The sequence below is a fragment of the Macaca nemestrina genome, unplaced genomic scaffold, assembly GCF_043159975.1.
Source record: "Macaca nemestrina isolate mMacNem1 unplaced genomic scaffold, mMacNem.hap1 Scaffold_66, whole genome shotgun sequence".
NCBI lineage: Eukaryota > Metazoa > Chordata > Mammalia > Primates > Cercopithecidae > Macaca > Macaca nemestrina.
Genome location: NW_027257824.1, coordinates 273431 through 299308, shown reverse-complemented (window position 1 = coordinate 299308; position 25878 = coordinate 273431). Strand labels below are relative to the sequence as shown.

At 48.2% G+C, this 25878-nt stretch overlaps 1 protein-coding gene across 1 annotated transcript in view; it reads left to right on the top strand.

Moving 5' to 3' along the window:
* The first annotated feature begins 3044 nt into the window (after nucleotides 1-3044).
* The window catches only part of LOC139361590 (uncharacterized), a 134741-nt gene continuing 111907 nt past the window's right edge, over nucleotides 3045-25878 (top strand). Inside the window, exons 1-4 of the mRNA XM_071090188.1 lie at nucleotides 3045-3052; nucleotides 3105-3228; nucleotides 3345-3628; nucleotides 12029-12261. Of these exons, the coding sequence (XP_070946289.1) occupies nucleotides 3045-3052; nucleotides 3105-3228; nucleotides 3345-3628; nucleotides 12029-12261 (649 nt within the window). The remainder of the gene's footprint in view (nucleotides 3053-3104; nucleotides 3229-3344; nucleotides 3629-12028; nucleotides 12262-25878) is intronic.

Here is a 25878-nt window from a genome sequence, read left to right as displayed (position 1 = left end):
TGGGAAGTAAACTGCTTCTTAAATCAACTGTGTCAATACCACGTCAGTAAGGCACAGACAACAACATGAAGTTTCATGACAGGCCAAATCTAGCCCAAACCCAGTCCGGCAGAGGTTGTCAACCCAGCGCCCCAGCAAGAGCCAGAGGGTCCCATCCTGGGAGCTGCAGACGCTCTCCTGTGGGCTGCAAAGGCCATGGCCGCATCCTGGACAGGACGTAAGCTCTCAGGGATACATGCATGTTCCTGGGGTTATATGAGTGTGACGGGTGTGGCATTAGTCTGACGGTGTCACGGGCATTCCAGTGGTTACGTGTGTGCTCGGAGGGACAGATGCGTGTTCCGGGGGTTATATAAGTGTGACAGGTGTGGCGTTAGGCACACGATTTCATCCCCGCATTCTGGGCGTTACGTGCGCTCTGAGGGACACATCCGCATTCCTAGGGTCGGATCTGGACAGCAGCTGTCACGTTACCCTGACGGTGTGATCTCTGTATACAACGGGTGCTAACACCAGCATCACAGATGGAGTGTTATTAGTACTACGGGGGTTATTATCACTGTGGTGGGTGTTCCAGTTGCTTTCCTGAGGCTACATTTCTGTTCCGAGACCGTGGCTTGGCTCCGTGGCCGCCTCGCCTTGGGTGCAGAGAACGAACCTCAAGTGTGCTGGATTCACAGCGGCTTTTGGTTTCTAATTTTCCACAGGAAGGGTCTCTGCCCCTCAGCTGACAAGGCTGAAAAAGGAAGGATTTTATTCACCACGGACGCGAGCTCGAGGTGTCCCAAAGCGAGGGGCGTATCCCAGTATGTGCTGAGGAGAACGCGACTCCCGCTCTCGCAGGACTCAGTCGAGGAGGTAGCACGCGGCCGCCTCAGGGCTCAGAAAAGCCGGGCTCGCGCGCACTCTGCTGGCGGCCAGGGGCACTGCAGCGCCCTAGAGCTCACTGCGCTGTCGGCAGCCCCGTGCCCGCTGCTACCCATCCCGCTGCACCACTTAAAGACAGCATGGAGTGTTTGGCGCTATCGTTCTAGAAATGCAAACTGACACAGAGCCCACTAGCCCGTGAATTTCTAAAAATGCAGAAGGCACAATTAATTGGAAACCATAGGAAATAAAATCAACATGAATGCACATTTTACAACTTATGCAAAAATTTACTCAACATAGTCCTCAGACTTAAAACGCGAAACTGTCAGAGGCCTCTTAACCACAGTGACTTTATTTTAAAAAAAGGTTTTAAAAAAGTTAAATCTGGGCAGGGCGCAGTGGCTCATATCTGTAATCCCAGCACTCTGGAAGGCCAAGGCGGGCAGATCACTTGAGATCAGGAGTTCAAGACTAGCTTGGGCAAATTGTGAGAACCCTATGTCTACAAAAAACACACAAATTAGCTGGCATGGTGGCACGTACCTGTAGTCCCGGCTACCCGGGAGGCTGAGGCGGGAGGATTGCTTGAGCTCAGGAGTTTGAGGCTGCAGTTAGCCCACCATGATCACACCACTCCACTCCAGCCTAGGCGACAGAGTGAGACCCTGCCTCACACACACACACGTTAAATTTGTTGGATTATATATTTAGGGGGTTGAGTACTTTTGGTTATAAAATTTTTATGGTTGCGGGAACAAGTTAATAAATAAAGACATAAAACTTATAAAAATGTACCAGGACTTTAAGAACAAAAAGGCATTCTTACTTTAAAAATAAGTTTTACTTTAAAGGTAATAATACACTCATAAATTCTTGTTAAAATCCACAGTAACATAGACAAGTAACAATACTAATAGCCTGTCACAAACTGATCACAAGCCTTTATAAAAGACAACACTATTTATAATAACCTATATAAACAAACATTAAGCCCGGGCGCGGTGGCACATGCCTGTTATCCCAGCACTTTGGGAGGCTGAAGCGGGAAGATCACTTGAGACCAGGAGTTCCAGACCAGCCTGACCAACATGTGAAACCCAGTTTCTACCAAAAATACAAAAAATTAGCCGGATGTGTTGGCACGCGCCTGTAATCCCAGCTACTTGGTAGGCTGAGGCAGGAGAAACCTTGAACCAAGGAAGCAGAGGCTGCAGTGAGCCGAGATCATGCCATTGTGACAGGAGTGAAACTCCGCCTCAAAAAATAATTTTTTTAAAACAGGTGCATTCCTCCTCTTGCTTTCTGAGGACGCCCTGCTATGTAGCTGAGTAGTCGCTAATAAACTACCTTAACTTCACTATACTCTGTGATTCGCCATAAATTCTTTCCAATGTGAGATCCAAAAACCCATTCTTGGGGTCTGGGACAAGATCCCTTTTCCGGTGACAAAACTATACAAATTCTAGAATAAAACACAGAAAACTATGTGACCTTGGGTTTGGTCATGAGTTTTAACACATGACACTGTCAGAGGCATTTAACGCCTCCTTTATATGAACTCCAGGGTGGTTTATGTTCCATTGGCTAAGAGAAAGTTTTCTTCCAAAATGTAACATGATTTGAGGTCAAACATTAATATCAAGTAAACTCAAAAGATGGAAAAGATAGCATTAGTTCTGGGAAAACCAGAAGTGTGCCTTTTTTGGAAATAATCATCGGTAGCACAAACTTCAGATTCTGCAAAGGAAATAAAAATGAGTTAACTTACATTTTTCACAAATTAAGATATAAATCAAGATAATGAAATCCAGAAATCCAATCTTACTGCTTTTAATGTTCATTAAAAAAAAAAAAAAGACATCTTTATCAAATAGCCCCAGTAATAGTCACCAAGTCTTTACTACTTAAAAGCAAAATCCACCTATCTCCTGAACAGTATTCACTTTACAAGCCTCATTATACGTACTGGAAACAAGATTCAGAAATAAATATATGCATGTATATATATAAAAATATATTTCAAATAAAAAATACTTTTAGATAGTGGTATTACAATACATTTAGAAATTAATAACGGAAGCAAATTATGGGAGATCATCCACGCCTGTCCCAAAGGTACCGAATTTATAAATCATCTCAGATGCGGTGCAGGACAGGTTGAAAATAGGAACGCAATGAACCCGTGCGGAGCAGCGGCCGGCGCGGTGTCCAGGGCAAGACCCTGCCCGGTCCAGGCCCCTCCGGCCCTGGGCCGACTGCTACGCCTCTGACTCCACGCTAACGCGGAGCCCGAGCGCGCGTCACAACGTGTGGGGCCGGGGAGGCTGCTACCCAGAGGCGGAGTGCGGGATCGCGAGGGTGCCCACCCGCCTCTCGCTCCCGCCGGCACGTACGGACTCGCGTCCCCGCCGGGCGCCGACTAGGCAGCAGCACCGCCCCCAGCACAAGAGGCTCACGCGCCTCTTACCTAACAGGAAGTTGGAAGCAGCGCGCCCCCACGGTGCACTGAACGCACTCAAACAGAACCGGACGCAGACACACGCTTTCAGCCCAGGGGAAAAACTGGCAGGGTCGGAAAAGCAAGCAGCGCATGCGGGAGCTCAGAATGCGCCCTGCCCCGGCCCGAGACCCCGCCCCGGCCCGGCCCCGCCTTTTTGTCTGCCTCACCCCTCCCCGCCCGGCACGTACTTGCCCCGCCCTTCGCGCGGCGTTTTTTGTTGACCCGGAAACGGATTCTCCGGAGCCAAGGTCCGCTCGGGTGAGTGCCCTCCGCTTTTTGTGGCCAAACCCAGCCACGCAGTCCCCTTCCTGCGCCATCCTCCATACCCGCGGTCTGTGGGTCTCCACGGACGTCACAGGCTCGGCAACAGCCCCACTGTCGGCGGGGAGCCCCGCGACGCCCTGAAATGCTCCGAAGCCTGTCGCTCAGCTGCCAGATCTGCGTCTGTGTCCGGTTCCGTCACTGAGGTCGCCCCGTCCAGCCCTTCTACCCTAGTTCTCTTCACCGTCCGCCCATCCTATCGCGCGCCGCGTCAGGTCCCCATTCGGCACATGGCTTGTCTCCCGTCGTCCCCACCCTTGCCCCTCTTGGCAGCTCAGGGCAGCCCTGGGATTTGGCAGACGCCAGTCCTCCCTGAGATGCCTCCCCATCCTTCCCTCCGCCAGACCCTACGTCTCCGCAAACCCCCCGCTTCGGGGTGACCGCTTCAGACAGGAAGCTGAGTCCGGGCCTGGGGTAAGGGACCTGCCCAATCCTGTGACAGCCCGCGTCCTTCTGACAGTTACCTCCCACTAGCGGTGACCTTCCCGGTGCCCCACTGAGAAGTGGGCTCTTCCTTGGCAGGGGCTTCTTCACTGTATCGCTGTGGATGTCGAGGTGGGGCAGGATCGTGAGGAGAAAACAAGAGAAGAGGGAGGTAGGGCCAGCGAGGGACAAAAAGGGAGGGAAATTTAGATGGGAAGTGGATGGGTGTGAGGAATTTGAACAAACACTGAGAATGAAGGAGAGTGACCTGAGCAAGTAGTAGTAGGGTAAATGGAAATAGACAAAACGGCAATCAGCAGAGATGTGGAGGACAGAATACAATGAGGGGGCCCTGACTGTCAGTAGCAGAGGGGGCAACAGAAGCCTAATTCTCAAATTCCTTAGATGATTTTCTGATTTCCAAATTAGTTTCCCTTTTAAATTTCTTGTATCAGGTTCAGTTTATGAGGCCTCAATACTTTTCAGTCTTTTCTTTCTTTTTTTTTTTGAGACGGAGTCTCGCTCTGCCGCCCAGGCTGGAGTGCAGTGGCCGGATCTCAGCTCACTGCAGGCTCCGCCTCCCGGGTTCACGCAATTCTCCTGCCTCAGCCTCCCCAGTAGCTGGGACTACAGGCGCCCGCCACCTCGCCCAGCTAGTTTTTTTGTATTTTTTAGTAGAGACGGGGTTTCACCGTGTCAGCCAGGATGGTCTCGATCTCCTGACCTCGTGATCCGCCCGCCTCGGCCTCCCAAAGTGCTGGGATTACAGGCTTGAGCCACCGCGCCCGGCCACTTTTCAGTCTTAATTATGTATTGAAAATACTTTTTGTTTGGTAAATACTTTTACATTAATTCAGTGTGCACTTTGTAAGAATATTGATGATTTGAGTTAGTTTAGTTTTCAACATCTTCCTCTATTCCTTTATATGATCTCTGTATTTAATGACTGTAGGATAAAATTTCCAACTAAGTATAAATATCAAGTTTTCTTTGTGCTGTTTTCTGCAATTATTGAAGGATGGGCTGAATTGTCCTAGAACTTTGTTCCAACAGATTCCATGTGTTCATAATGAATAAATTGCTCAAAGATATTTCGAAAGCTCACCTTTTATGTTTTTTATTGCCAATAATTACATCTTTTTAATTTTTATATTTTTGGATGACTTAATGTGATGTTCTGGAAAAGACAAATGCTTTTAGTCAATATGATTAAAACCGTGAAAGACAAATTGCTGTTACTTAAGAGTGGGAAATTTGATCTCAAATCTTTAGGGGGCAGGGATGTTAAGGGAAAACTGCCACTGTCGCATCCAGATCATGTCATTCCTGTTAAGCTGGTGCCGGTTACTGTCTACTGGCTTCTGTTCACCTTTCCACCTGCCCCAAGACATACACATAGTGACATAAGGCAGTGGATAGGGAAAGAGCAAGACTTTTTAAAGTAAGCACAGAACAAAGGTGTCTTTCTAATGAGGAGGAGCTGTTGGTTCCGGGAAGGAAGTTTGGAAGAGAAAGGGCAATAAGATTTGGGTATTCAGGATCCAGAAGTGAGAGAGAGCTTGGGAAGCTCAGGAACCGGAGAAAGAAAAAGCATTGCCCATTCTCACCCATGACCCTGTGCTCAGCAGGTACTAGCAGAGACTTCAGCAGGAACCAGAGAAAGAAAAAGCATTGCCCATTCACACCCATGACACTGTGTTCAGCAGGTACTAGCAGATACTTCAGGCTCTGTGACTAAAAGGGATCAGACCAGTTCATATACCCACAGCTGCCATGTAAGGATGTGTGTGGAATTTACTAGGGAAGAAGGGTGTTATGAAGGAAGGGGCAGAAAAACTCACCTGTTGGTCTCCAGGTAGAAGTTTATTGTCCCGAATTCCTGGAGGTTCAGTGAAAAGCAGAAGATTGTCTTTTTCACATGTTGAGTTATGCCCCCATATATGTGGTTGTGGTAAAGAAAGAGGGTATGTCGATGGGAAGTCCTGAAATGCATGTTCCTAACATTCAGCAGGGACTTCTCAAGACACATCTTGCCTTAGAAAGAAGCTCAGAGAAGAAAAATGGAGAACAATTAGATATGACATTTTCACTGGAAAAAGTCATATTATTCACTGATTGTTTTGTCATCTCCCTCCTTAAATGTTGTTTTTAGGATTTCGTAATATCTGACCCTGCCTAACACATTTCCTAACTCACTCATAGCCTTCCCTTAACTTCATCCCATCTTCACAGTATCACACTGTGACCCAGTGATTTCTAACTTGTGAAGTTCCATTCGGGGGATCATATGGGAAGGCCTTCACACCCAGACATGGTGTGGAAGTGGGCCACATAATGTCAGTGAGGCAAGTATGGATCGTTTAGGGATGATGCACTGTCAGATCTTGTTGACCATGATTAGAAACACTGTGCATATTAGTAGTGAATTAATGTTGGGAATACTTGACAAATCCTGGAAAAGAAGATTAATGAGAGGAAATTTGTTCTGCCCAATTGTATAATGCATTTGAAGCTTAAAACAATGAATCAGTATTGATCTAGCCTCAAAATATTAATGATTTGGATTAGAAGGAAGACTTTAGAAAATGATAGCTATGACAAATTAAAGTAGCATTTCATCCACACGATGGAGTTTGTTTATTCAGTAATTGCTTTAAGAATGGAATCAACGTAAGTGTCTAACAGGAGGGTATTCTAGAAATTGTTCACAGCACGTCTGTTCCAAGGAGACCTTGATGTTCATAGATTTGTAAAGAATGCTGCTTACTAGCACACTGACTTATCTGCAAATGTCTGAGGGTTCCTCCACTTGGGTAACTTGGGGGTTTGATCGCAGAGTAAATAAATGGTACATTTTATATTGTAATATAGCAAGATGCAGCCCACAAACTGTAGATACTCTTAACTACCACATAAAGTTCATCTACTACTTTAACCAGAACTTGATACTGTATGTATGTTTTTTGTAGATTTGGATAAAATGACAATTCATTATTATTTCCAGTTCACAAAGTAATTGTGAGGCTGAATACATTTTATTATTTTATAGATGTATGTGTAAAATGAATTTTTCTGCGTGACTCATTTTTGATGTATTTTAGATGCTATTTTATATTTTGTAGTTTAATTGTATGTACACACACACAAATACACACTTAGGTGTCTTATTATGTTTCTGTAGCGAAACCAAAATCCTTCCTTCATGCCGTTTGACTTTATGTTTTCCTCAGGAAGGCAGGACGTATTTTATATGATAAAATATTATGTTTTATTGAGTCCACTTATGATATTGTTTAATATTATGAATATTTACATGACTTATTTTAAATTTCCAACTAACATAGATTTACATGAAATTTGATATCTTTATTTTTTTCTTTTCACAACTATTTTGACTATATCCTCACCAAAAATCAAAATTTAGACAAAATTGGCTTTTAGACTAATTCTCATTTTTTACATGTGAAAGACTACATGTGACTTTTAAGTCTAGGTTGCCCTGAGTCTGCAGTCACCGGGGTTTTATGTCACTGTGTCCTCCAATCTAATAATATTATTTTCAGGTTATATTCATGTCATTTCAATGTCCTCATTAAGTTTTAAAATTTCTTTACATGGGCCTACAAATTTATTTCAAATGTTCCTCATAATATTTTGCTATTGTAAATAGAGACTGATTTTGTGTGTTTGCTTTGTTTAAAGATTAATGTTACTAAACAGGAAATACTGATTTCAGCTTATTCAGAATAGTTTTGCACACTTTTTAAATGTTCTTATTAGTATTGATAATTAGAATGGATTCTACTTTTTCAAGTTTACAGTCACATCATCTGAGAATAACTACAGTTTCATGTCTTTGACTCCATTTTTGTAGTCCCTCTCCTTTTCCGTCTTGTTTTGGTCCCACCTCAGGCATCATGTGCAGTGGTGAATGGCATCAGCCCCAGCCAGCCTCCTTATTCCAGCCTTACCTTAAGTGGAAATGGTTCTTTTGTTAACTCACAATATATAGTTTAGATTTTATTGATTAAGAATAATTAGTCCTCACAATTCGATATGATTTTTAAAGATTTTAAATTATTTTTAAAGATTTAAATTATTTGAAAGTGTTTTTTCAAACATCAGTTGATGTGATTGTTTTTAATCTTTAAAATTAATATGTGAAAGTAATACGTTTTCTAGTATGGAATTATCCTTTTATTATTTTAATTAACTCCACTTTACAATGCTCTGGTATTATTTAACCATACCAGTGATGGCCAGGTGACCAAAATAAATAGCCAAATGGCTAAAAGTGTATTAATGATTTTTGCAAATATAATTAATGAAAATTGTTGGTTAAAATTCTAGTTATTGTTGCATTTATGTTCATTTTGATTAGCATAATAAACTAATGAGGACAGGCTTATTTTTCTCCTTCAAAAGCATTTACATTACAAAGCAGGTAGAAGTGATTTGACATGAACTCTGATGTATAACTTAAACATTAAAATTAGCTAATCAGATTTTTTCTGCTGATTACTGAGGGAAAGTTTTAACTCTATTTTCATGGAAATTAATCAATGTATCATGTATTCATGTTAGAATACAATTGTTCTGATTTCTTAGATTTTGAATTACTACTTTTAAATAAATACAGTCTCTTTTATTTACCTGTGTTTTTTCTTTCCACCATGAGTCTTTTTGGTTTCATGATCTTGCTCTCAAAACTTTTAAATTATTGATTTCTGTCAAATCTGTTCATTCATTACATTATTTTATTATTAAATTCTTTTAACTTTTTAACTTTTATTATTATGTACTGCATTTGTAACAATTTGGAAAGTCAAGTAACTACTGTTTTATTTTTCTTTATCTTGGTTTATGAGTGTTTTTAAAGTTTTACTTTCCTTGAAGATCACAGCTGTAGCCCCAATTCTATGGTTCTGGCTACTTTTATTTATCAGACTTACTAATATCATGAATGTAATTGGAATACTCCTTTGATTTTACTGGTGACATATACCCACTAGTGTACTGAGATGGGGAAAAAAAGTCTTTACAACTCAGATAAATATAGAGTTGATATTTATTATTTATGTAAGTGTGATCTTGTTATTAAATTCCTCTATCATATTTATGGAATTAACAATTTCTCTTTGAATCCAGACGTTTCTAGTCATGTGTATTTCCAACATATGTTTTTAGCCACATACACTTTTTTGAATATCATATTTGGTGTTTAATTTTTGCTAGGATTATAGGCTGGACTCCAGATCCAAACTCGACATGTAGCAGACCCACTAAAAACATACATTAAGCCCCTAGCACTGTTTTAATCTCCGTGGCCTGGCTGAGCTTCTGCCATCTGTCCTCCTAGGCACTGTGAGGTCTGGACATCTCATTTGGCATAACTCAGCAGTGGCCATTGGTGGATCTCATCCTTACTACTACTCCCTGCTGGCAAGGGTGGCCCAGGCCCACATAAGCCATTGCTGGGCTCCTTGGAGGACTTAGAGAATCCTGAGATTGCCCATGAGGATGGGCATGCCTCACAGTCTAGCACCCATCTTTACTGATGCCTGTAGAGATTTAGAAGCTCACAGGGGTCTTTGATGTCTTTCTTATGCCTCCATTGTCTGCAGTGCGACTCCCATACTCCTAAGCCAAGGTAGAGAATTTTGAGGAGGCTTGTATGGAGGTTTATGGTGACCCCCATGGTTCTGTGAGACTGGTAGAAGGCACAGACCCCTTAGACTTCTCCCCCAGAGGAATATGTGAGACTAGTGGAGGAAAGGAGAGTAATGAAGTATGCATTTAGCATCCCAGGCTATCATTGCACAGCTCTAAGGAGAAATACAGGGTGTCTTATGGCAACTGGCACAGCTCTGTGAGACTGGGAGATATTGAACAACCTTGAAAAAACTGATAGACAAGTAAAATCTAGAAAAGAATACATGAGCAACATGAGTATATCAACAAAGAGAAACCATAATAAAAGAAATGTAGATTCTGGGGCTGAAGAACACAGTAACTGAACTAGATCAATACAGGGTTTCAAGAGGTGACTTGATCAAGCAGAAGGAATAACCAGTGAACTCAAAGACCGGTTATTTGAAATTATTCAATCAGAAGAGCAAAAAGAAAAAGAATCTTTTAAAAAGTGAAGAACATCTGTCTGACTTTGCTAAAATTTGGAGGTTCCTAAGAACTCCCTCCCCGCCACCCCCCGCAAGGCAGACTCTTGCTCTGTCACCCAGACTGGAGTGCAGTGGTGTGATCTCAGCTCGCTGCACCCTCCACCTCCCAGTTTCAAGCGATTCTTGTACCTCAGCTTCCCAAATAGCTGGATTACAGGTGCCTGCCACCACGCCCAGCTAACTTTTATATTTTTAGTAGAGAGGGGGTTTCACCATGTTGGCCAGGCTGGTTTTGAACTTCTGACCTCAGGTGATCCTCCCGCCTTGGCCTCCCAAAGTGCTGGGATTACAGGCATGAGCCACCATGCCCGGCAAGAACTCCTTTTTATGTTAGATTTGCTAGGGTTTAGCAGCTCACAGAACCCAGGAAAACAGTTTGCTTAGCTGATTTATTACAAAGGACATTTAAAATATTACAAATGAACAGCCAGCTAAAGAGTTACATACAGCAAGTTTTGGATGGGTCTTAGTTTTAGGAGGTCTGTCTCCAAGCAGTTGGCATGTACCATTCTTTCAGCATGTGTATGGCTCTTCATTCATGCAGAAGCTCTTTGAATCCCACCATTCAGGGATTTTTACAAAGTGTTCATCTAGTAGGCATAATTGTTATCAACTCGATCTCCAGCCTCTGCCCTTTACCAGAGGATAAATCATTAAAAATTTGATCCCTTTTGAGGTAGAAGGATCTCGTCCTCATGCTCCTCAGTTCCTTCCAGAATCAGCTTCCAGTTCAGCTGCAGAACAGATTCTGGTGGTGGCTGGAGTAGCCCAGGCAGGTGCCGTCGGGTCTGAGTTCACACTGGTGCCCGTGTGGTCTCCAGTTACGGTGTGGGCCGTGGGGTCTGAGTTCACACCGTTGCCCATGTGGTCTCCAGTTACCGTGCTGGCCATGGAGTCTGAGTTCACACTGGTGCCTGCGTGGTCCTCAGTTACAGTGCTGGCCATTTGTGCCTTTCTGGAAAGTTAGAAGGAGGATCATTTCATCACCTCTCTGTCCTCCCACACCTGATCTATGCTGGGCCACCGTGAATTCTTCCTTTTAACTGTTTCTCTCATCACGGGCAACGCTGGTGTTCTGTGGTCAATGTTTGCCATTTCTGAAAACGGATTCTGTGTTTCTTTATATAATCACGTGGTCTCTTTTACGAATTTCGCTTTTCTTTAAGAAAATAATCGTGCTTTTATCTCTTCAATGTCAACTCTGTTCCCTGACACAGGCTCTTACCAGCTCGAAAATTAAAGGTAATCTTTGATTATACTTAATACTTTCTAAAGTTTTCAAAAGTTTATCAGCACGTGGGTTACTGAACATTGACTGTTTATTTAATGGAAAATTAGATTCTAAGTAGAGTATTAGAGTGAAAATGATCTTTTGATTTAATTAAAATATTCAGGTAAAAATATTAAAATGCCTTCGCCAAACTTCATGCCAGTGTATCGTGAAACATTAAGCTGCTCTCTGCTCCCGGGAATACATGAGTAGAGTATGTGTTTGAAAGCGTCATTCCAGTCTTAAGTTTTAGGTATTCTTAAAGGGGTTGGCTGGAGAAGTGACATTTAACATTGAGTGAACGTTTGACAAAGATTTGTCTCGATATAAAAATAGTTAAAAACAATGTTTAGTGTTTCCTGTCAGGGTTCACCCATTAAAGAATGGTCTTGTAAAAAAGTCATCGAGAGTGTCGGCGCCCAGAGGTGCTACCTTGCCCACAGTTGTGTCATCTGCTCTCACCAGGCGACACGCCCAGCGTTTAGCTGCACGTCAGATGTGGCCACGGGGCCACAGGACATCCCTGCGGACGGATGTTTTTATGCAGATTCATGAGGATGGAGACCGCTGCAGAACTGTAAGCCCCCCAGGGGCTGACGGAAGCCTGGGAATACCCGAGACACCAGAGTCGCTGCTGCCCTGGGTGGAAGGAAACCTGCCCTGGAAGATGGGAAATGCAATAAGGAGAAAGTACCAAGGTACATGATGCTGTGAAAATGGAGATGTTTTAATTAAATTAACAATTAAAATCATTTTAATTATGTGAATTATTTGAACTCATGTTAGTTCTTTTTAGGAAATTAATACTTAAAGCAAGTTTGTTTTCTGAATTGTTTGAATTAATTGAGTCAGCACAAGAGTTAGCATTGATATCTGACCCTCTTCCAGGGTTGGGGCAGAGGAGATGGGGGCAGAGGAGACGGGCCTCCCACCCGCTTTCCCCTGGAGCTCAGCCAGAAATTCCCATTGAGGAGCCCTCAGCTCCCCGAGAGCCAGGAGCTCTTGCGGAGAAGCCGTTGTCGGCATGCCACCCGCTTTGATGGCCCTGCGCTGCCATCCCTGCGCTCCAAGGGCCGGAACCTGACACTGCCTGTGCCACACGGGTCTCAGGGAGGTGCCAGCCAGGGGGTATGCATGGCGAGGCCTGAGCATCGCTTTCGGGATTCCGTGGCTGCCGGTTTCATTGTCTCGCTGTTTGTCCCCCTAGCAAGACTCATGAGGTTCCTTGAGGACAAGACCCCCTCCTTCCACCTGGTCTGTTTCCTGAACATTCTCTGCACTAGTACAGCCCCGGGATGCAGCCCTCGGGAATCAGGGTGTCGGCCATAGTAGGGTGGGTCGCTCTGCAGGGCACCATGATGGATGTTAGCCGCTGTGCTTTACTTTGGGGACATGTTTAAGTACAAAAGTAATTTTAAAATTTCACCATTATTTCAAGACAGCTGAGAGCCTATTAGCACAGAATCCCTGGTCTTAATGAAATCAAACGGTTCTTATTAATTATTCATGATACCATGAATAAGTAGCCTTATTTTTTATAATTGCCAGTCTGTATAATTAACCTTTCATTTGGTTAAAGTACTTAACAGTAAGTAGAGCTGTAATTTCAACTGTTTATAAAGCATATGGAAGAATGTTTAAATGTTTAATTAGAACCACTTTTTTTAGTTTCATAGAGAATTTTTTTTCTTGTCAACGAGGGTCTTTAATTATTTAAACCAAAAGAGAAAAACAGACCAAAAAAGAAAAACAACTAGTAAAGCTCGGAACTGCGAAGGTGGCATCATTCCGTTAGTCTCGGATTTTGCTTGCTGGGTTTGTGACGTGGTCAGAGTCCTTGTCTTTGATTTCCTAACACAAGTTGTTAAAGCTGGAAGTGAGTGTGAAATTGAGTTAGTCTAGCTTTATTCTTTCACGGATGAGAAGTGAATTATCCTCAGCAAGGTGGGTGCGGGCGTGGTCCCCGGGGGTCACTGTGGTGAACAGGCCGCCCTTGTGGGGAGCCAAGTTCGTCATCACTGGGACAGAGCCCAGGACACTTCCCCGGCTGGCCAGCCTCTTCTTAGAACCCCACACATTGCAAAGGATGGAGTCCAGATCTATGCCATAAAGAAACGAGGGTGGTTACAGAAAGCAGCACGATCTCAGCTGAGTGGCTCTGAGCACCCCAACGTTGGGGCACCTCAGCATCCTGTGTGGCTCAGGCTGTGCCCAGCAGGGAGGCCAGCCCGATCGAGCTGCGGTCTCCACCCTGAGAGTGAGGGCTCCTTCCCCCAGCGCGGGTTAAAGCACCATGTGTCCACCTGTGCAGTGGCTGGTCCCAGTGGCCCTGGAGGGCTGAAACCCTGGGTCCTGCCACTGGTCCGGGGCATCCGTTTCCCCTTCCTGCAGTTCCTGTGTCTGTGTGTCCAGGGGGCTCCGATCCCTGTCTTAGGACCATGGCTGAGGGGTCAAGTTCACCCTCTTTGGAGCTGGCCCGGATCTTGGTTGTGTGGATCCTCGCTGTGTGGCTCTGGAGCAGTTCTGTCCTTAGGAGATGGATCCTCACAGCAGCCTTTTGGGGCCATGAGGAGAATTGATAGGACGACCCCCGGGTAGCTGCTCAAAGCCCTGTGCGGGGCCAGCCCTGTGTCTCCACCAGTTCCTTCGTTCTGTGCTCCCCCCCACTGTGACATCGCCAGCCTTTATTTCCTTTTCCTTGGACCCAGGCAGTGAATGCTCCGCTGGTCTTGGCAGCCCCTTCTCTAGTCTGTCCTCAAATCACTTCCTGACGGACTGCCGTGACTAGCCATCGGCGTGACCAAAACCCCACAAAATAGAACCCAACTTTCCTATTAAGCTGTACAGAGCTGTCCCAGCCCCACTTTTCACAGGCTGGCCTCATTCGCCATGGGATCCGTGGTTCTCACCTGGGGCTGGGGGTGCCCCTGGCATCTGGTGGGGAGTGTCAGGGATGTCCCTCCAGGCCCAGTACAGTCCCCCAGCCGGTGGCCGGCACACAGCAGCACCCAACCTGATGTCCCTGTGGCTTCTGGTTCCCCGAGGCTGGCTGTGCTTTGCTGCCTCTACATGCTCTCAGACGGGTGCCCTCTCTCCACCTTCACTGGTTAGCAGTGTTCCATCCATTAGAGCTCAAAGCACTGCCTCCCGGCAATGCAGCCCCTTCTCCTGGCCTGCCGTCTGCCTGTGCCACGCGGTCTGTACCGTGTCCTCACGGACCCATCCGAGCGAGGCTCCCAGGGATGGAGAGGTTCCTGCTTGTGTCTCTGTCCCACCTTCTCTGGACCTGGCACCGTGCCCTTTGCCAACAGAGGTCTTGGGTTGATTGTCAGCGAAGCAGACAATCTTTATGGCTCTAAATGACTGTGAACATGCTTGATTGGGTTATTTTAAAAATAATTGTATATGTAAACATTTGAGTGTGACACAGGTGGATTTTTGGGCTAATGGTCTTGTTCTTCAGGGAGTAACCACAGGCCCATCCACAGGGACCATTTTCAGCTGATTTATGGAACGCTGTTCTACCTGGTTAATTTTCAACCTTATCTCACCCTGAGAGGTAGGTCAGCATGTGACGAAGATCACTGGTTTGAATCCTAATCTGCTCCTTAGGAGCTGCACCTTCCATGCCTTCGTTTCTTCCTTGGTTAGGTAGGGAAGGTATGAGCTACCTCAGAGTTGTGAGTGAGGCCTGCATCGAGTGACTGCATTAAAGTGACAAGGACTGCACCCGGAGTGTTGATATTTAAAGACCTTTAAACATTGCGATGCCGCATTTTGGTACCCAGGTAAAACAGCAAAGTTCTTTCAGATGCAGACACAGACCCTCGGTGAGGTGGGGGGCTGATGGCAGGAGATGGACCACCGACCCTGTAACGAGGGCGTGGTCTATTCGAGGCTGAACGAAGTGCACATCATTGCATGTACCACAGAGGTCCCTCTTGTGAAGTCCTGGAAGGGTCCATGTGGCTAAGCCATGTGGTCTGTCCATGATGTCCGGCAGGAGCAGAGCTTTCGGGTGCAGCCTTGCTCTTGTGCGCACAGCCCTCAACGGTCTCAAAAGTCTGAGGCTTAAAGCAGGCTTGGGGTTTCCTTACACCTCCTGGACATCTAATTTGCCTGGCAAACATGTTTTTCTTGGGTGTAAAGGTGAAGGAGTGGGTGATTCCGGTGAAAGTGTACTAATTACTGTACTTCTGGGTCAGTGGCGCTTGGTTGAAGACACTATCTGCCCTGGATGGACATCTCTGGGGTGGTGAGAACCGGTGGCTGGATGTCGCGGGGTTGCCAAGAAGATGCCAATTTTCTCCTTTTTCCTGAGTAACAACACCCTGCTTTGTTTAGGGAAGCAGCACACCCAGCTGAAAATCCAATTCTCTTGCACGGCGGAGCGGCTGGTGACACAGGTCCAGATGCTGGGATGCTGATGGGGGGTCCTGGAGTGGGAGGTTTCAGGAGGCTTTCCCGACCCACAGCAGCCCTGGGCCCTTGTCCGGCCTTCTTGCCCGGGGCAGGACACCTGGAGGGAAAGCAGCTTCGGGGGCCCGAGGGCCAGAAGGCAGAGTCCTGGCATGTGAGGCAGGCCTGGGCCAGGCTCCTCGGAGGATGTCACCGACCTGCTGCCCATGCAGGGACCACCCACCTCTGACCCCCAAGCAGATTTTCCTCCGTAGCTGAGTGAAATCCTGGTATGGCGAGTGAGGCAGTCAGAGGCACCTTTTGTGGAAGGAGGACAAAGCTGGAGAGAAAGAGGTTTTCCTAAAGGCACAAGGCGCTGATTCTGCGTTAGGGATAATTCCTAGGAGTGTGGTTGCTGGTAGGTGGAAAACTGTAGCCAGAGAATAAGTGGGAGTGGCACTTGCTGGTATTTAACTGATTCGTTCACGAATGGTCCGAACCGTTCCAGTGAAAAGAACATTTCGGACACAGAAGTTTTCATCCTGCCTGACAATCAGTGTGACCGTGGGCTGTTCCATCCTTCCTGGGCGACAGTGAGAGGGTCTCAGGCCCTTTCGGTCCTGTGCTGGCATTTCCCCAGGGTGTGTGCCCCATCCCGAATAGGCTGGAATGCCTCTGGATGCAGCTGAGCCTCTTGAAAAGGGAAGAGACATGTGATGTGCTCTGGCTGAACAGGAAAATGAGGGAGGACAGGGAGAGGGGCCTGGAGGTGAGAAGGATGGTGAGCAACACTGGGGACAGAGGACGTAGGGTAACACCAGGGACAGGGGGACGGAGGGTAACGCCGGGGACAGGGGCATGGAGGGTAACGCTGGGGACAGGGGATGGAGGGTAACACCACTTCTCCAGGTGCCTTTAGGGGATGCTGCTGCCTCTCGCACCCCAGAGTGAAGTCAACAGGATTCTGTCCCGAGGAGCCCCAGAGCCTGGCAGCTGGGATTGTCGCAGTATGAACCACTGTTCACTAGCTCTGCACCCTGGGACAGGCTCCCTGGTGTTTCCACCCTGGTTTCCCATCTGGACAGTGGGACCCTGAGTGTCCCCGTCCCAGCTGCACCCAGAGCCCTGGACTCCAGCGTGTCGTCAGCACTCATTAGCGTTTCTTTTGTTGTGGTCCGTGGACGAAGTGGCTCTCTCTTTGTGTGTTCACAGCCCTCCTGCTCACTTTACCTTCTGGGAACACTTTTTACATAGCTTCGTATGTGGGGAGGACTCGAGTGATTAATCGAATGTTTCATTAGGTGCAGTTCTTCTGTTTCCCAGTTTTGACACAACATTTGGTGAAATTTCCAGGGACTCCTGTGGTCAGCCTCACGGTTTCACTCTGTCACTTTCTAATGCAGTATTCTTTGGGAGTCTTTTCAATTAAGCGCCATCATTTAAAAATAAGTTTTATAATATGCAGTTTCAGGTTAATTCTTTACCTTTGTGTCTCAGGCAGTAGCTACCTACCTGTGAGTAGTCAGAAAGGTTCACGCAGTTTTCCAGGGCGGCCTTTGCATTTACTGGAACTATTAAGAGCTTGTTCCTGCTTCGGTGGCGATTGACACGCAGTACATGTGAGGTCATGCGTGGCTTAGCATCTTCCGCGGGCTTAGAGGTCACTTTCTGTTCTTCTCCAAGCCTGCTTCGCTGTGCCGAGTGTTCACTGAGGGTGACGGTCAAGCTGTCTGGCTGAGGCCACCGAGGCCACAGGGCAGGCTCCACGTAGGGGAGCCTGCAGAATGGCAGAGCCTGGCTTCCTCGCCGCCCTTTACTGGGAGCAGAAAGCTCAAGCCTGTGATCAGAGCTGTGCTAGCCCAGAAAGCCTCCGAACAGGCTGAATTTAGGAATTGGCTCCTACCAACTGCCCACGTTTAGGATGTGTTTGAGTGTTTGTGATTTTTCCTGCACTGAAACTACTGGGCTGGCTCTGAGTCACCGTCATGGGACTTCATGTTGCCACGACAGGAAACGGCGTGGGTGGAGGGCTGCACAGAGGCTTGCTGCCGTGATAATGAAGGGCTTGTTGCCTCTTGGGACAGCGAGTTCAAGCTCTTTGTGATTGTCAGCATAAAGAGTGACCCGCTGAGGACATGGCTGTAATTCAGGTTGGCATGGTTGATTGTCATCGTTGATATCAGGTACCTGCCTCTAAAATGACGGTACCCGTAGTGCGGCTCCAGGAGGGCAGCTCCTGCCAAACACACGTGCTCCTGGGCCCCTGCAGACAAGGTCGTGTTGCCAGCCAGGCCTGCAGCTGTGGGTGCAGAGGGGTCTACAGGGCACCGAGCGCCTCCCTCGATTGTTTGTGGGGCCCAGCCCTCCGTCCCTCCTGGTCCCCAGTACGGCTCCTCCCAGGATTCTCCCAGCCCCGTGCACACCTCCGTCTTCACAGCTTCCGTAGTTTTCTCGTGGGTGCCCCAGGTGGGCGCCTGGGCAGGGTTCGTGTGTTAGTCGAGTTCCCTCTAGCTGTCCCTGGCTCGTAGCTCAGCAGGTCCCTTCAGATGAGTCAGCCAGCTGTGTACCTGCATGTTCAGGATACTTGTCAGGGGCCTTCCTCAGAGCAAGACCGACCCTCACCTCATCCTTGGGACTTTGGAGCCCGCCCTGGAGAGACTACAGCCAAGTCCAAAGGGGCCGTCCGGGTCCCGCAGGCTGGTGGGAGTAACTTCTGAACCACTCCAGACCACACTTTGTGTTCCTACACCCCACAAAGCCACTTAAAGTGCCATGTTCTGGTGCTGTGTGCCTCACCAGTGTGCCACACAAGCCTGCACGGGGATCTGAGCGGGCGCTGCCTTCCTCAGGCTATGCTTGAGTTTTGGGGCAACTGGAGCACTCGTGGCTGTGATTCTTGACACTGTCTGGGCTTCCCTAGAGGGTCTCAACCGCAGCCTGAGGACCACATCGGCAGCCACCGAGGAGCCGTCAGGTGCAGCGTTAGTAGTCCCACTCAGTCCTTCTCGACTTTGGTGAGAGAGGAGACAGCAAAACTTCAGCTGGGAGCCCCAGACCTTCTCTGCTTGGGGCCCTGGGACTCACATAGCACAGATCCTGCCATCCGCGTGCTGGAGGCACTGCCGTGCGGCTCCCTCCTCTGGTCAGGGGCTGCGCCCTTGGGCTGTGCAGCTCTGGGTTCTCGCACTCAGGGCCCCAGGGAGGGTCGTGGATGAAGAGAGAAGGAGAAGGGGGCGGTTTGAGCCCATCCTCTGCCTCTTGTCCCTAAGTACATTTGCAAAGTTTTCCAGATGAAAACTCAGAAGGGATTTTTAATGACTGGAATCTGTGAATTCCATGGAAGCCAAGTCTGTCCACCTCTTTCACCCACCTCATTTCTCCCCGTTGGGGCTGATTTTGGCAGCGTTCATAGGGGCAGGGACGGAAGGGGTGGGGGCCAGCCCTCGGCCCTGTGTCCCTCCCCTCCTCCCCTCAGGGCCACAGCATTTCGGTGTCATCCCCTTCCATGCACGCGTCCTCATGAAAACCAAGTGCGGCTGGAGGGAGATGCCTGCGCCCACTCCCGTGACCTTCCCGGCCAGCCTGGCTGCAGCGGCCTCTCGGCAGGCATCTTTCTGGTGCTGACTCCGTGCCCCTCCCATCACCTGATGCTCGTGTTTCTGAATCTTCACGCGTGTGCTCTGTGCAGCCACCTCACGGGCTCCGTGGGAACGGAGACAGTGTCTCACACTGGTCAGAATGCTCTTCTCTGTCCACTGAATAGTCCAACACAGAATCATTCCTCTGTGATTATTTATGCTTTGTTATGTAGAACTGGAATAAAGAAAAAGTGAATTTAGACATTACAGCCATTAGGTTGAAGCTTAGTACTTGCATTAGGGAATTAAATGGAAGCATTTGAGCTTCTCGAGTTCTAATTCCACATCTTCGTATCCCCATCACCCCATACCCAGTGTCTAACAGAGCTCTTGGTCTAGAAGTTTCTTGATAAATGCTTACTGAATTGAACTGGACTGAGCTTAACATTCCCACCCAGAGTTAGAAGCCAGTCCCTGAATAAATTGCATTTAGAATATGAGTTTGATGTTACTGCGGTAAGGGGTATCCTACACGTCATAATTCCTAGTCAATATCGGGTATTTAGTCAAATAGACTCAGGTATAGAGAAGCATAGGCTTATCTGGCAAAAGGGCAAGGCACGGTGCTTTAGGTCCAGGTCCCCAATATCAACTATGAAAATAAAACGTCAACTCCAATGACAGCCCTGTCCTCAGCTGGTCACTGTTTACGCTAACAATTATAAACAGCTTGAACTTGCTGTCCTGAGAGGCAACACACCCTCCATTCTCTCTGCAGTGTAGCTGCCTTGGTGGATGGAACATACCCCTCCTCCCTCCCTCTCCCTATCTCTCCCTCCACCCTCCTCTCTCCCTCCCTCTCCCCTCCTCTCTCCCTCCTTCCCCCCTCCTTCTTCCTATCTTCTCTCACCTTTCTCCCCCCACCTTCTCTCCTGGGCGAGGGGCAGAAGAGAGGAGACCTCCGGAATCTTCTGCTTCATCCAAGCAGCTTGGGGGCAGCATCAACAGCTGCAATTTGGCTGCCCCAGCAGGTGCCTCAGGGCAGCCTTTCTAATGGGAATCCTGGAATCATGTCTTTCCTTAATGTGTCCTAAAGGCTGGAGGACATGAAGTGAAACAATGCTCCATGCTCAGTCCTGTGATTTTGTGTATTTATTGGACTTACTTTGAGATTTAACTAAATGATACCCAAGGTAGAGCATGAAAAAAAAGAAAAAACAGGCTATGGTGTTTGAAAAACAAACAAAACCGTTTGGTTTGTTGTTTTGTTCTTAGACCTTCACAGGCTCCTAGGTCACACGTTTCAGTTTCTCAGCAAGTGACATTCTCTGCAGAAGCTGTGTCAGTCTCTTCTTTGATGATGTCAGCCACAGCAGAAAGAAGCACTCCGTAGGCCCCGTGCTCAGCACCTTGGCGTGAGCTCCTGCCATCTTCTGTTCATGCTCATCACAGCTCTGTGCAGTGGGCATCCTCCTGATCCCTGTGGGAGGATGGAGGATGGAGGCGGAAGGGTGAGTGATGGCAGGATCACATGAGGGGTCTCTCCCGAGGTAGGGAGGGGAACTGGCCCAGGACCTTAGTGCCCATCGCATCCTTCTTCCTCCTCCTCTGCCTCTCTGTGACTGTTTGACTCAGGCTGCAAGGACAGACATGAGTATGTGCAGAGCCTGTGTGCACCCCTGGGAATGTGTGCTCATATTGGCAGGGAGGGATGTGAGTGTGTACAGAGCGTGTGTGCACACCTTGGCGGTGTATGCTGGCGTTGGCAGGGACAGATGTGAGCGCGTATGGAATGTGTGTGCACACCTTGGGGATGTGTGCTGGCATTGGCAGGGACAGATGTGTACAGAGCGTGTGTGCACACCTCGGGGTGTGTGCTGTTGTTGGCATGGACAGACGTGAGCGTGTACAGAGCGTGTGTGCACACCTGGGGGTGTGTGCTGGTGTTGACAGGGACAGATGTGTACAGAGCGTGTGTGCACACCTGGGGGTGTGTGCTTATGTTGTTTTGTAACCGGCAAATACGTGGCCCATTGCGTCGGGTGGCCCTGAGCCCATGCTGAGTCCGTCAGTGTCCCTCGGGTTGGGGTCTCCATCTGCCCAGACAGCACTCGAGTGGCTTGAGGTTTCAGATTCTTCCTCTACGGATACATGGGCCTCCTCAGGACCAAACATCAGAACCAGCCAACTGCAAACTACAAGAACGTTCAAATGCATCTTCAGTAGGAAAAACAAAAGCAATTGGAAAAATTTTCCAACGTGACCCCGTGGTTAAGCCGTTAGATACTCCAGCCAACAGATTGAGTCACTTTAAAATTCACACCAATTAAAATGGTTGTGAGAGTTGCAGAGCTTTACCGCTAAACCTTGAAATAATTGAAGCATTCTGCTCCACTTGCTTACAAACTAGGGTTGGGGATACATTTCAGTCCAAAGTAGCAACCTTCTAAATCCAGCTTAGATGCGAGGCTCCCACTGACACAGGAAGAGACAGTGGCCCTTGATTGTTCTCCTGTGTTCAGATACTGTGTCATTTTTTTTTTTTTGGTATCCTGATCATCACTTCTGCTTTTCCAATTCAAACTAAAGGGAGTTTAGTTCTGTTTTGGAGAAGCTGTGGTTAGTGGTTTCTTTTCATGGTTTGCTTAATCTCTTAAGTCTGGTGCTTACATTACCCAAATAGACTTTTCTTTAGTACGACAGTGCCATAACCCAGGGCTTCTCCCTCCATATCTGCTCCCCAGGAGGCTCCCTAGGAATGGGTGCTGGAGATCCAGCCCCTCTCCATGTGCCGTTTTCTTTGAGTCCAAGGTAGCTTTGGCTCAGAGAAGAAAAGAGGCCTCCGGGTTAGGTGCCTCTGACTGCTTGCTTGTGAAATGTTTAATAAGGCGACTTCCAAACTAATTTACACATTGATAGTTGTAGCTTGAAGTATCACCGCAGTCATAAGAACAAGAAACACTCCCATAAAGTAGATAAGCAGAAAAAAGCCATAGAAGTTTAATAAAGCGCAAATAAAATGGTGTTGTAAGAATGTCCAGTGGGAAATGCTCTCAGTCCAGCCAGATCCAGCTGTGGCGTCAGTCCAGCTGTGGTGTCCTCCTGTAAAAACATTCAGCCACGTGTGGCCCTGATCGCAATCACTACTCTGAATTGTGATCCAGAATGTTGTTGGGGGCCAATGCCGGGAGTGTTCCAGCAGTTGAGTCTGATTGGGCGTCACGGTGGTGATGTGCTTAGCGCGGCCAGCTGGGCTGAGTGGTGGCCACCCGTGCACTCGCCACGTGCAGCCGTTATTCTGGTGATGGGGTTGCATGCGGCGCGGCTTGTCCACCTGGGCAATTAAAGTACTGGGAACCCAACCGCGGGCGGGTGCCTCCCGACATGGGAGCTGTCTTTTTTATCCAGGGCCCTGTGGCGCTGCAGACCCCTGCCGCCAGTCTGAGCTCACAAGGAGGTACCGGAGGGCTCTGCTGGGGCATGGAGGTCCCTGAGCAGGTGGTCACTTATTGCTTGTGGAGTGGTCCATGGCCTGTGAGTTTATTCTCGGGGTTTGTGTGGGCGAGGTTAACCAGTTCACAGCTGGGCACTTACCCCTTACACAGGTGACACTAGTTAAAGTGGAATCTATATTAGCTCACACGGGAGTGTGTGAGGAGCTGGGAGGGTGGGGAGGCTTGGCCCTAGCACTAGATCCCGGTCTCCTGACGTTTCTGCGTCTTCCAGTTGAGGGGCCGTCGGGGCCGCTGTGGGTCCTGAAAATAGTGGATGCCATATGGACCAGGGGATGCGGAAGCCTCTAGAGGCTGCGGGAGGCAAGGAGACGGTCGCTTCCCCAGAGCCAGCCCTGCCGCCACTTCGACGTTAGATGGTGGGACCTGTTTTGGACTCCAGCTTCCAGAAATGTGAGAAAATAAGTCAGTGTTTAGGGCGCTAAATTTGGGGTGATTTAGTGGAGAAATAGAAAACTAGCCCACAAAGGTGCACGCATTGAAATGTGCTCGGTCCAGGTGTTCACAGTGGTGTGAGGGGGATGGCATCGGGGTTCTGGGAACTGTGCAGTTTTACTGAAGGAAGGGGGCTCGCCACGCCTTTCCTCATATAACGGAAGGTATGTATGCCTGCCACACTGCCCAGGAGACAGGGACTAGAATTCTGACTTTATTTCTTATGGGAACCAAGCCACAGTCAGAACACGGTGAGGGCCGAGACGAGCTTCCTACAGCCTGAACTGGGAAGAGGAATCGCAAGTAGTTTGTGTTTTTCTACACAGACCTGTCCTTTTCAGGTTTTGTTACGTTTTGGAAAAAGGGAGAAGCCAGGCACACCTCGGCGAGGGACAGTGTTTCTGGAGGTGGTGCGGCTTCAGCCTGAACGTGGCCGTGTGGTTGGGAGGCTCAGAAACTGCCCTCCAAGGGCACTCATCTATTCCTTATTGCAATAATACCTCGTTTACAGAAATCCACAGAAATTACAGTGTGGGAGGCTTCTGGTCTGGATGGGTTTGTGTGGACCGAGGTCACGGGGTGTTGTCCCAAGTGCTAATCCTGATCTGGCAGAGGCTCTGTTCCCAAATAATTATTCCACAGTTTCAGAGCCTATATCTGAGTGATAGTCTTTTAACTTTGTTGCATAAAAGGAAACAAAGTATGTCTTGAGGGTCCAAAAATCCATGTGGTAATCATGGCTGTAAACTCATACCTGGGGCTTTGGGATGGAGTGAAAACCACCGTCACCTGGCGTGGACGCTGCGTGGTATTTTTAGCGTGGCGGCCTGCTCGTGCCTTGAACTCTATCTGCAGTGTGAGCAACAGCTGTGCATTTGAGAAATGTGGACAGGTCAGCTTGCTCCTCCAGGGGCCTGCAGGCATCCGGGTGAGGGGCCTGGGATGAGGCCACATCAGTGGGAAGGAGCTTGGTTGTGTCAGCAGATCTGTCTGTCTCTACAGGCCCGCAAGCCAGCCAGAACCCAGTTTTCCTTTGGTTATCTAATGCCAGAAAAAACCTGTTTCTTAGAGATTCTCATAATTTATATTAATGAACCATTTCACCGTACATAAAATGTTATAAATGCATGAGGCTTTACAACTTGGCAGATGTGTTACTCACATGTCGTTGTATCAAACTGTTGAAGATATTTGTTTCACTTGAAGGTTTTTAACATTTTATGTGCAAAGCAAATGCCAGTAGCATTTTGCAGGAGTATTTTGGAATTTTAAACACAGTGGGATAGTGCTGGGTCTCTGGGATACTGGTGAGGTGGACGTGACCTCAAGCTCTTGTAGCTTGCAAGCAGGATTGCTAAATTGTCACAAGTGCAGTGCTGGAAAGTCAAAGTGGATTTCTGTAAATGAGGTATTAGTGCAATAAGGAACAGATGAGTGCCCGTGGAGGGCAGTTTCTGAGCCTCCCAGACACCCCAGGAGGAAGCGGGGGACGGGGGCAGTTACCCACCAGAACCTGGACGGTGAAGCTGGGTTTGCTGGTGGCCCTGCTTGGCAGGTCATTACGTGCAATAAGAAACAGGTGAGTGCCCTTGAGAGCGGTTTCTCGGCCCCCTTCAGAACCGCAAGTAGAAGACGCTCCAAGATGGGTGGTGGGGGTTCGGTTAATCCACAGGAGCCTGGATGGTGGAGCTGGGTTTGCTGGTGGTCCTGCGTGGCAGGTCATTACATGCAATAAGGAACAGGTGACTGCCCTTGAGGGCGGTTTCTCGGCCTGCTTCGGAACTGCAAGTGGAAGACGCCCCAAAGTGAGGGGGGGCTGGTGGTCGGTTATCCAGTGGGGCCGGATTTGCTGGTGGCCGCTGCGTGGCAGGTCACGGCGTGGAGCGATGGGAGGGGAGTGGAGTGGGAATAGAGGATGCACCCTCCACAGCTACTGCTGGGAGTTGGCTGTGGTAGCAGAAGGGGCATAGATAGAGGGATTCCCATCAGGGGCAACACGACTGGGGTCCCACGTGTGGTGGGTGCCGAGGTGTGGCTATAAGTAATCTCAGTCTGCACAGTCATCCTGGTGAGTGGGTTCAGTTACCTTCCCGTCTCACATTTGAGAAATCTCGGGGGCTCACATCACAGCTAGGTGGGTTGGAACTAATGTCTCAGGCAGGACGTTTGCCCCAGAGCCCAGATCTTACCTGCCCCCGCTCTTTTCAGTCCACCAAGCTTGTAGAGAGGGTTGTGTGGTGGTGGGTGGCGGCTGAGAAACACAGTAGAAGGCGGGGAGGAACTGAACCAGGCAGGAGACACAGGCAGTGCTTGGGAGGTCTGCACGGGGTGTGGGTGTGGGAGACACCTCTGGGCCAGTGAACCCCGTTCTGTGCTCCTGGCTTGCCCAACC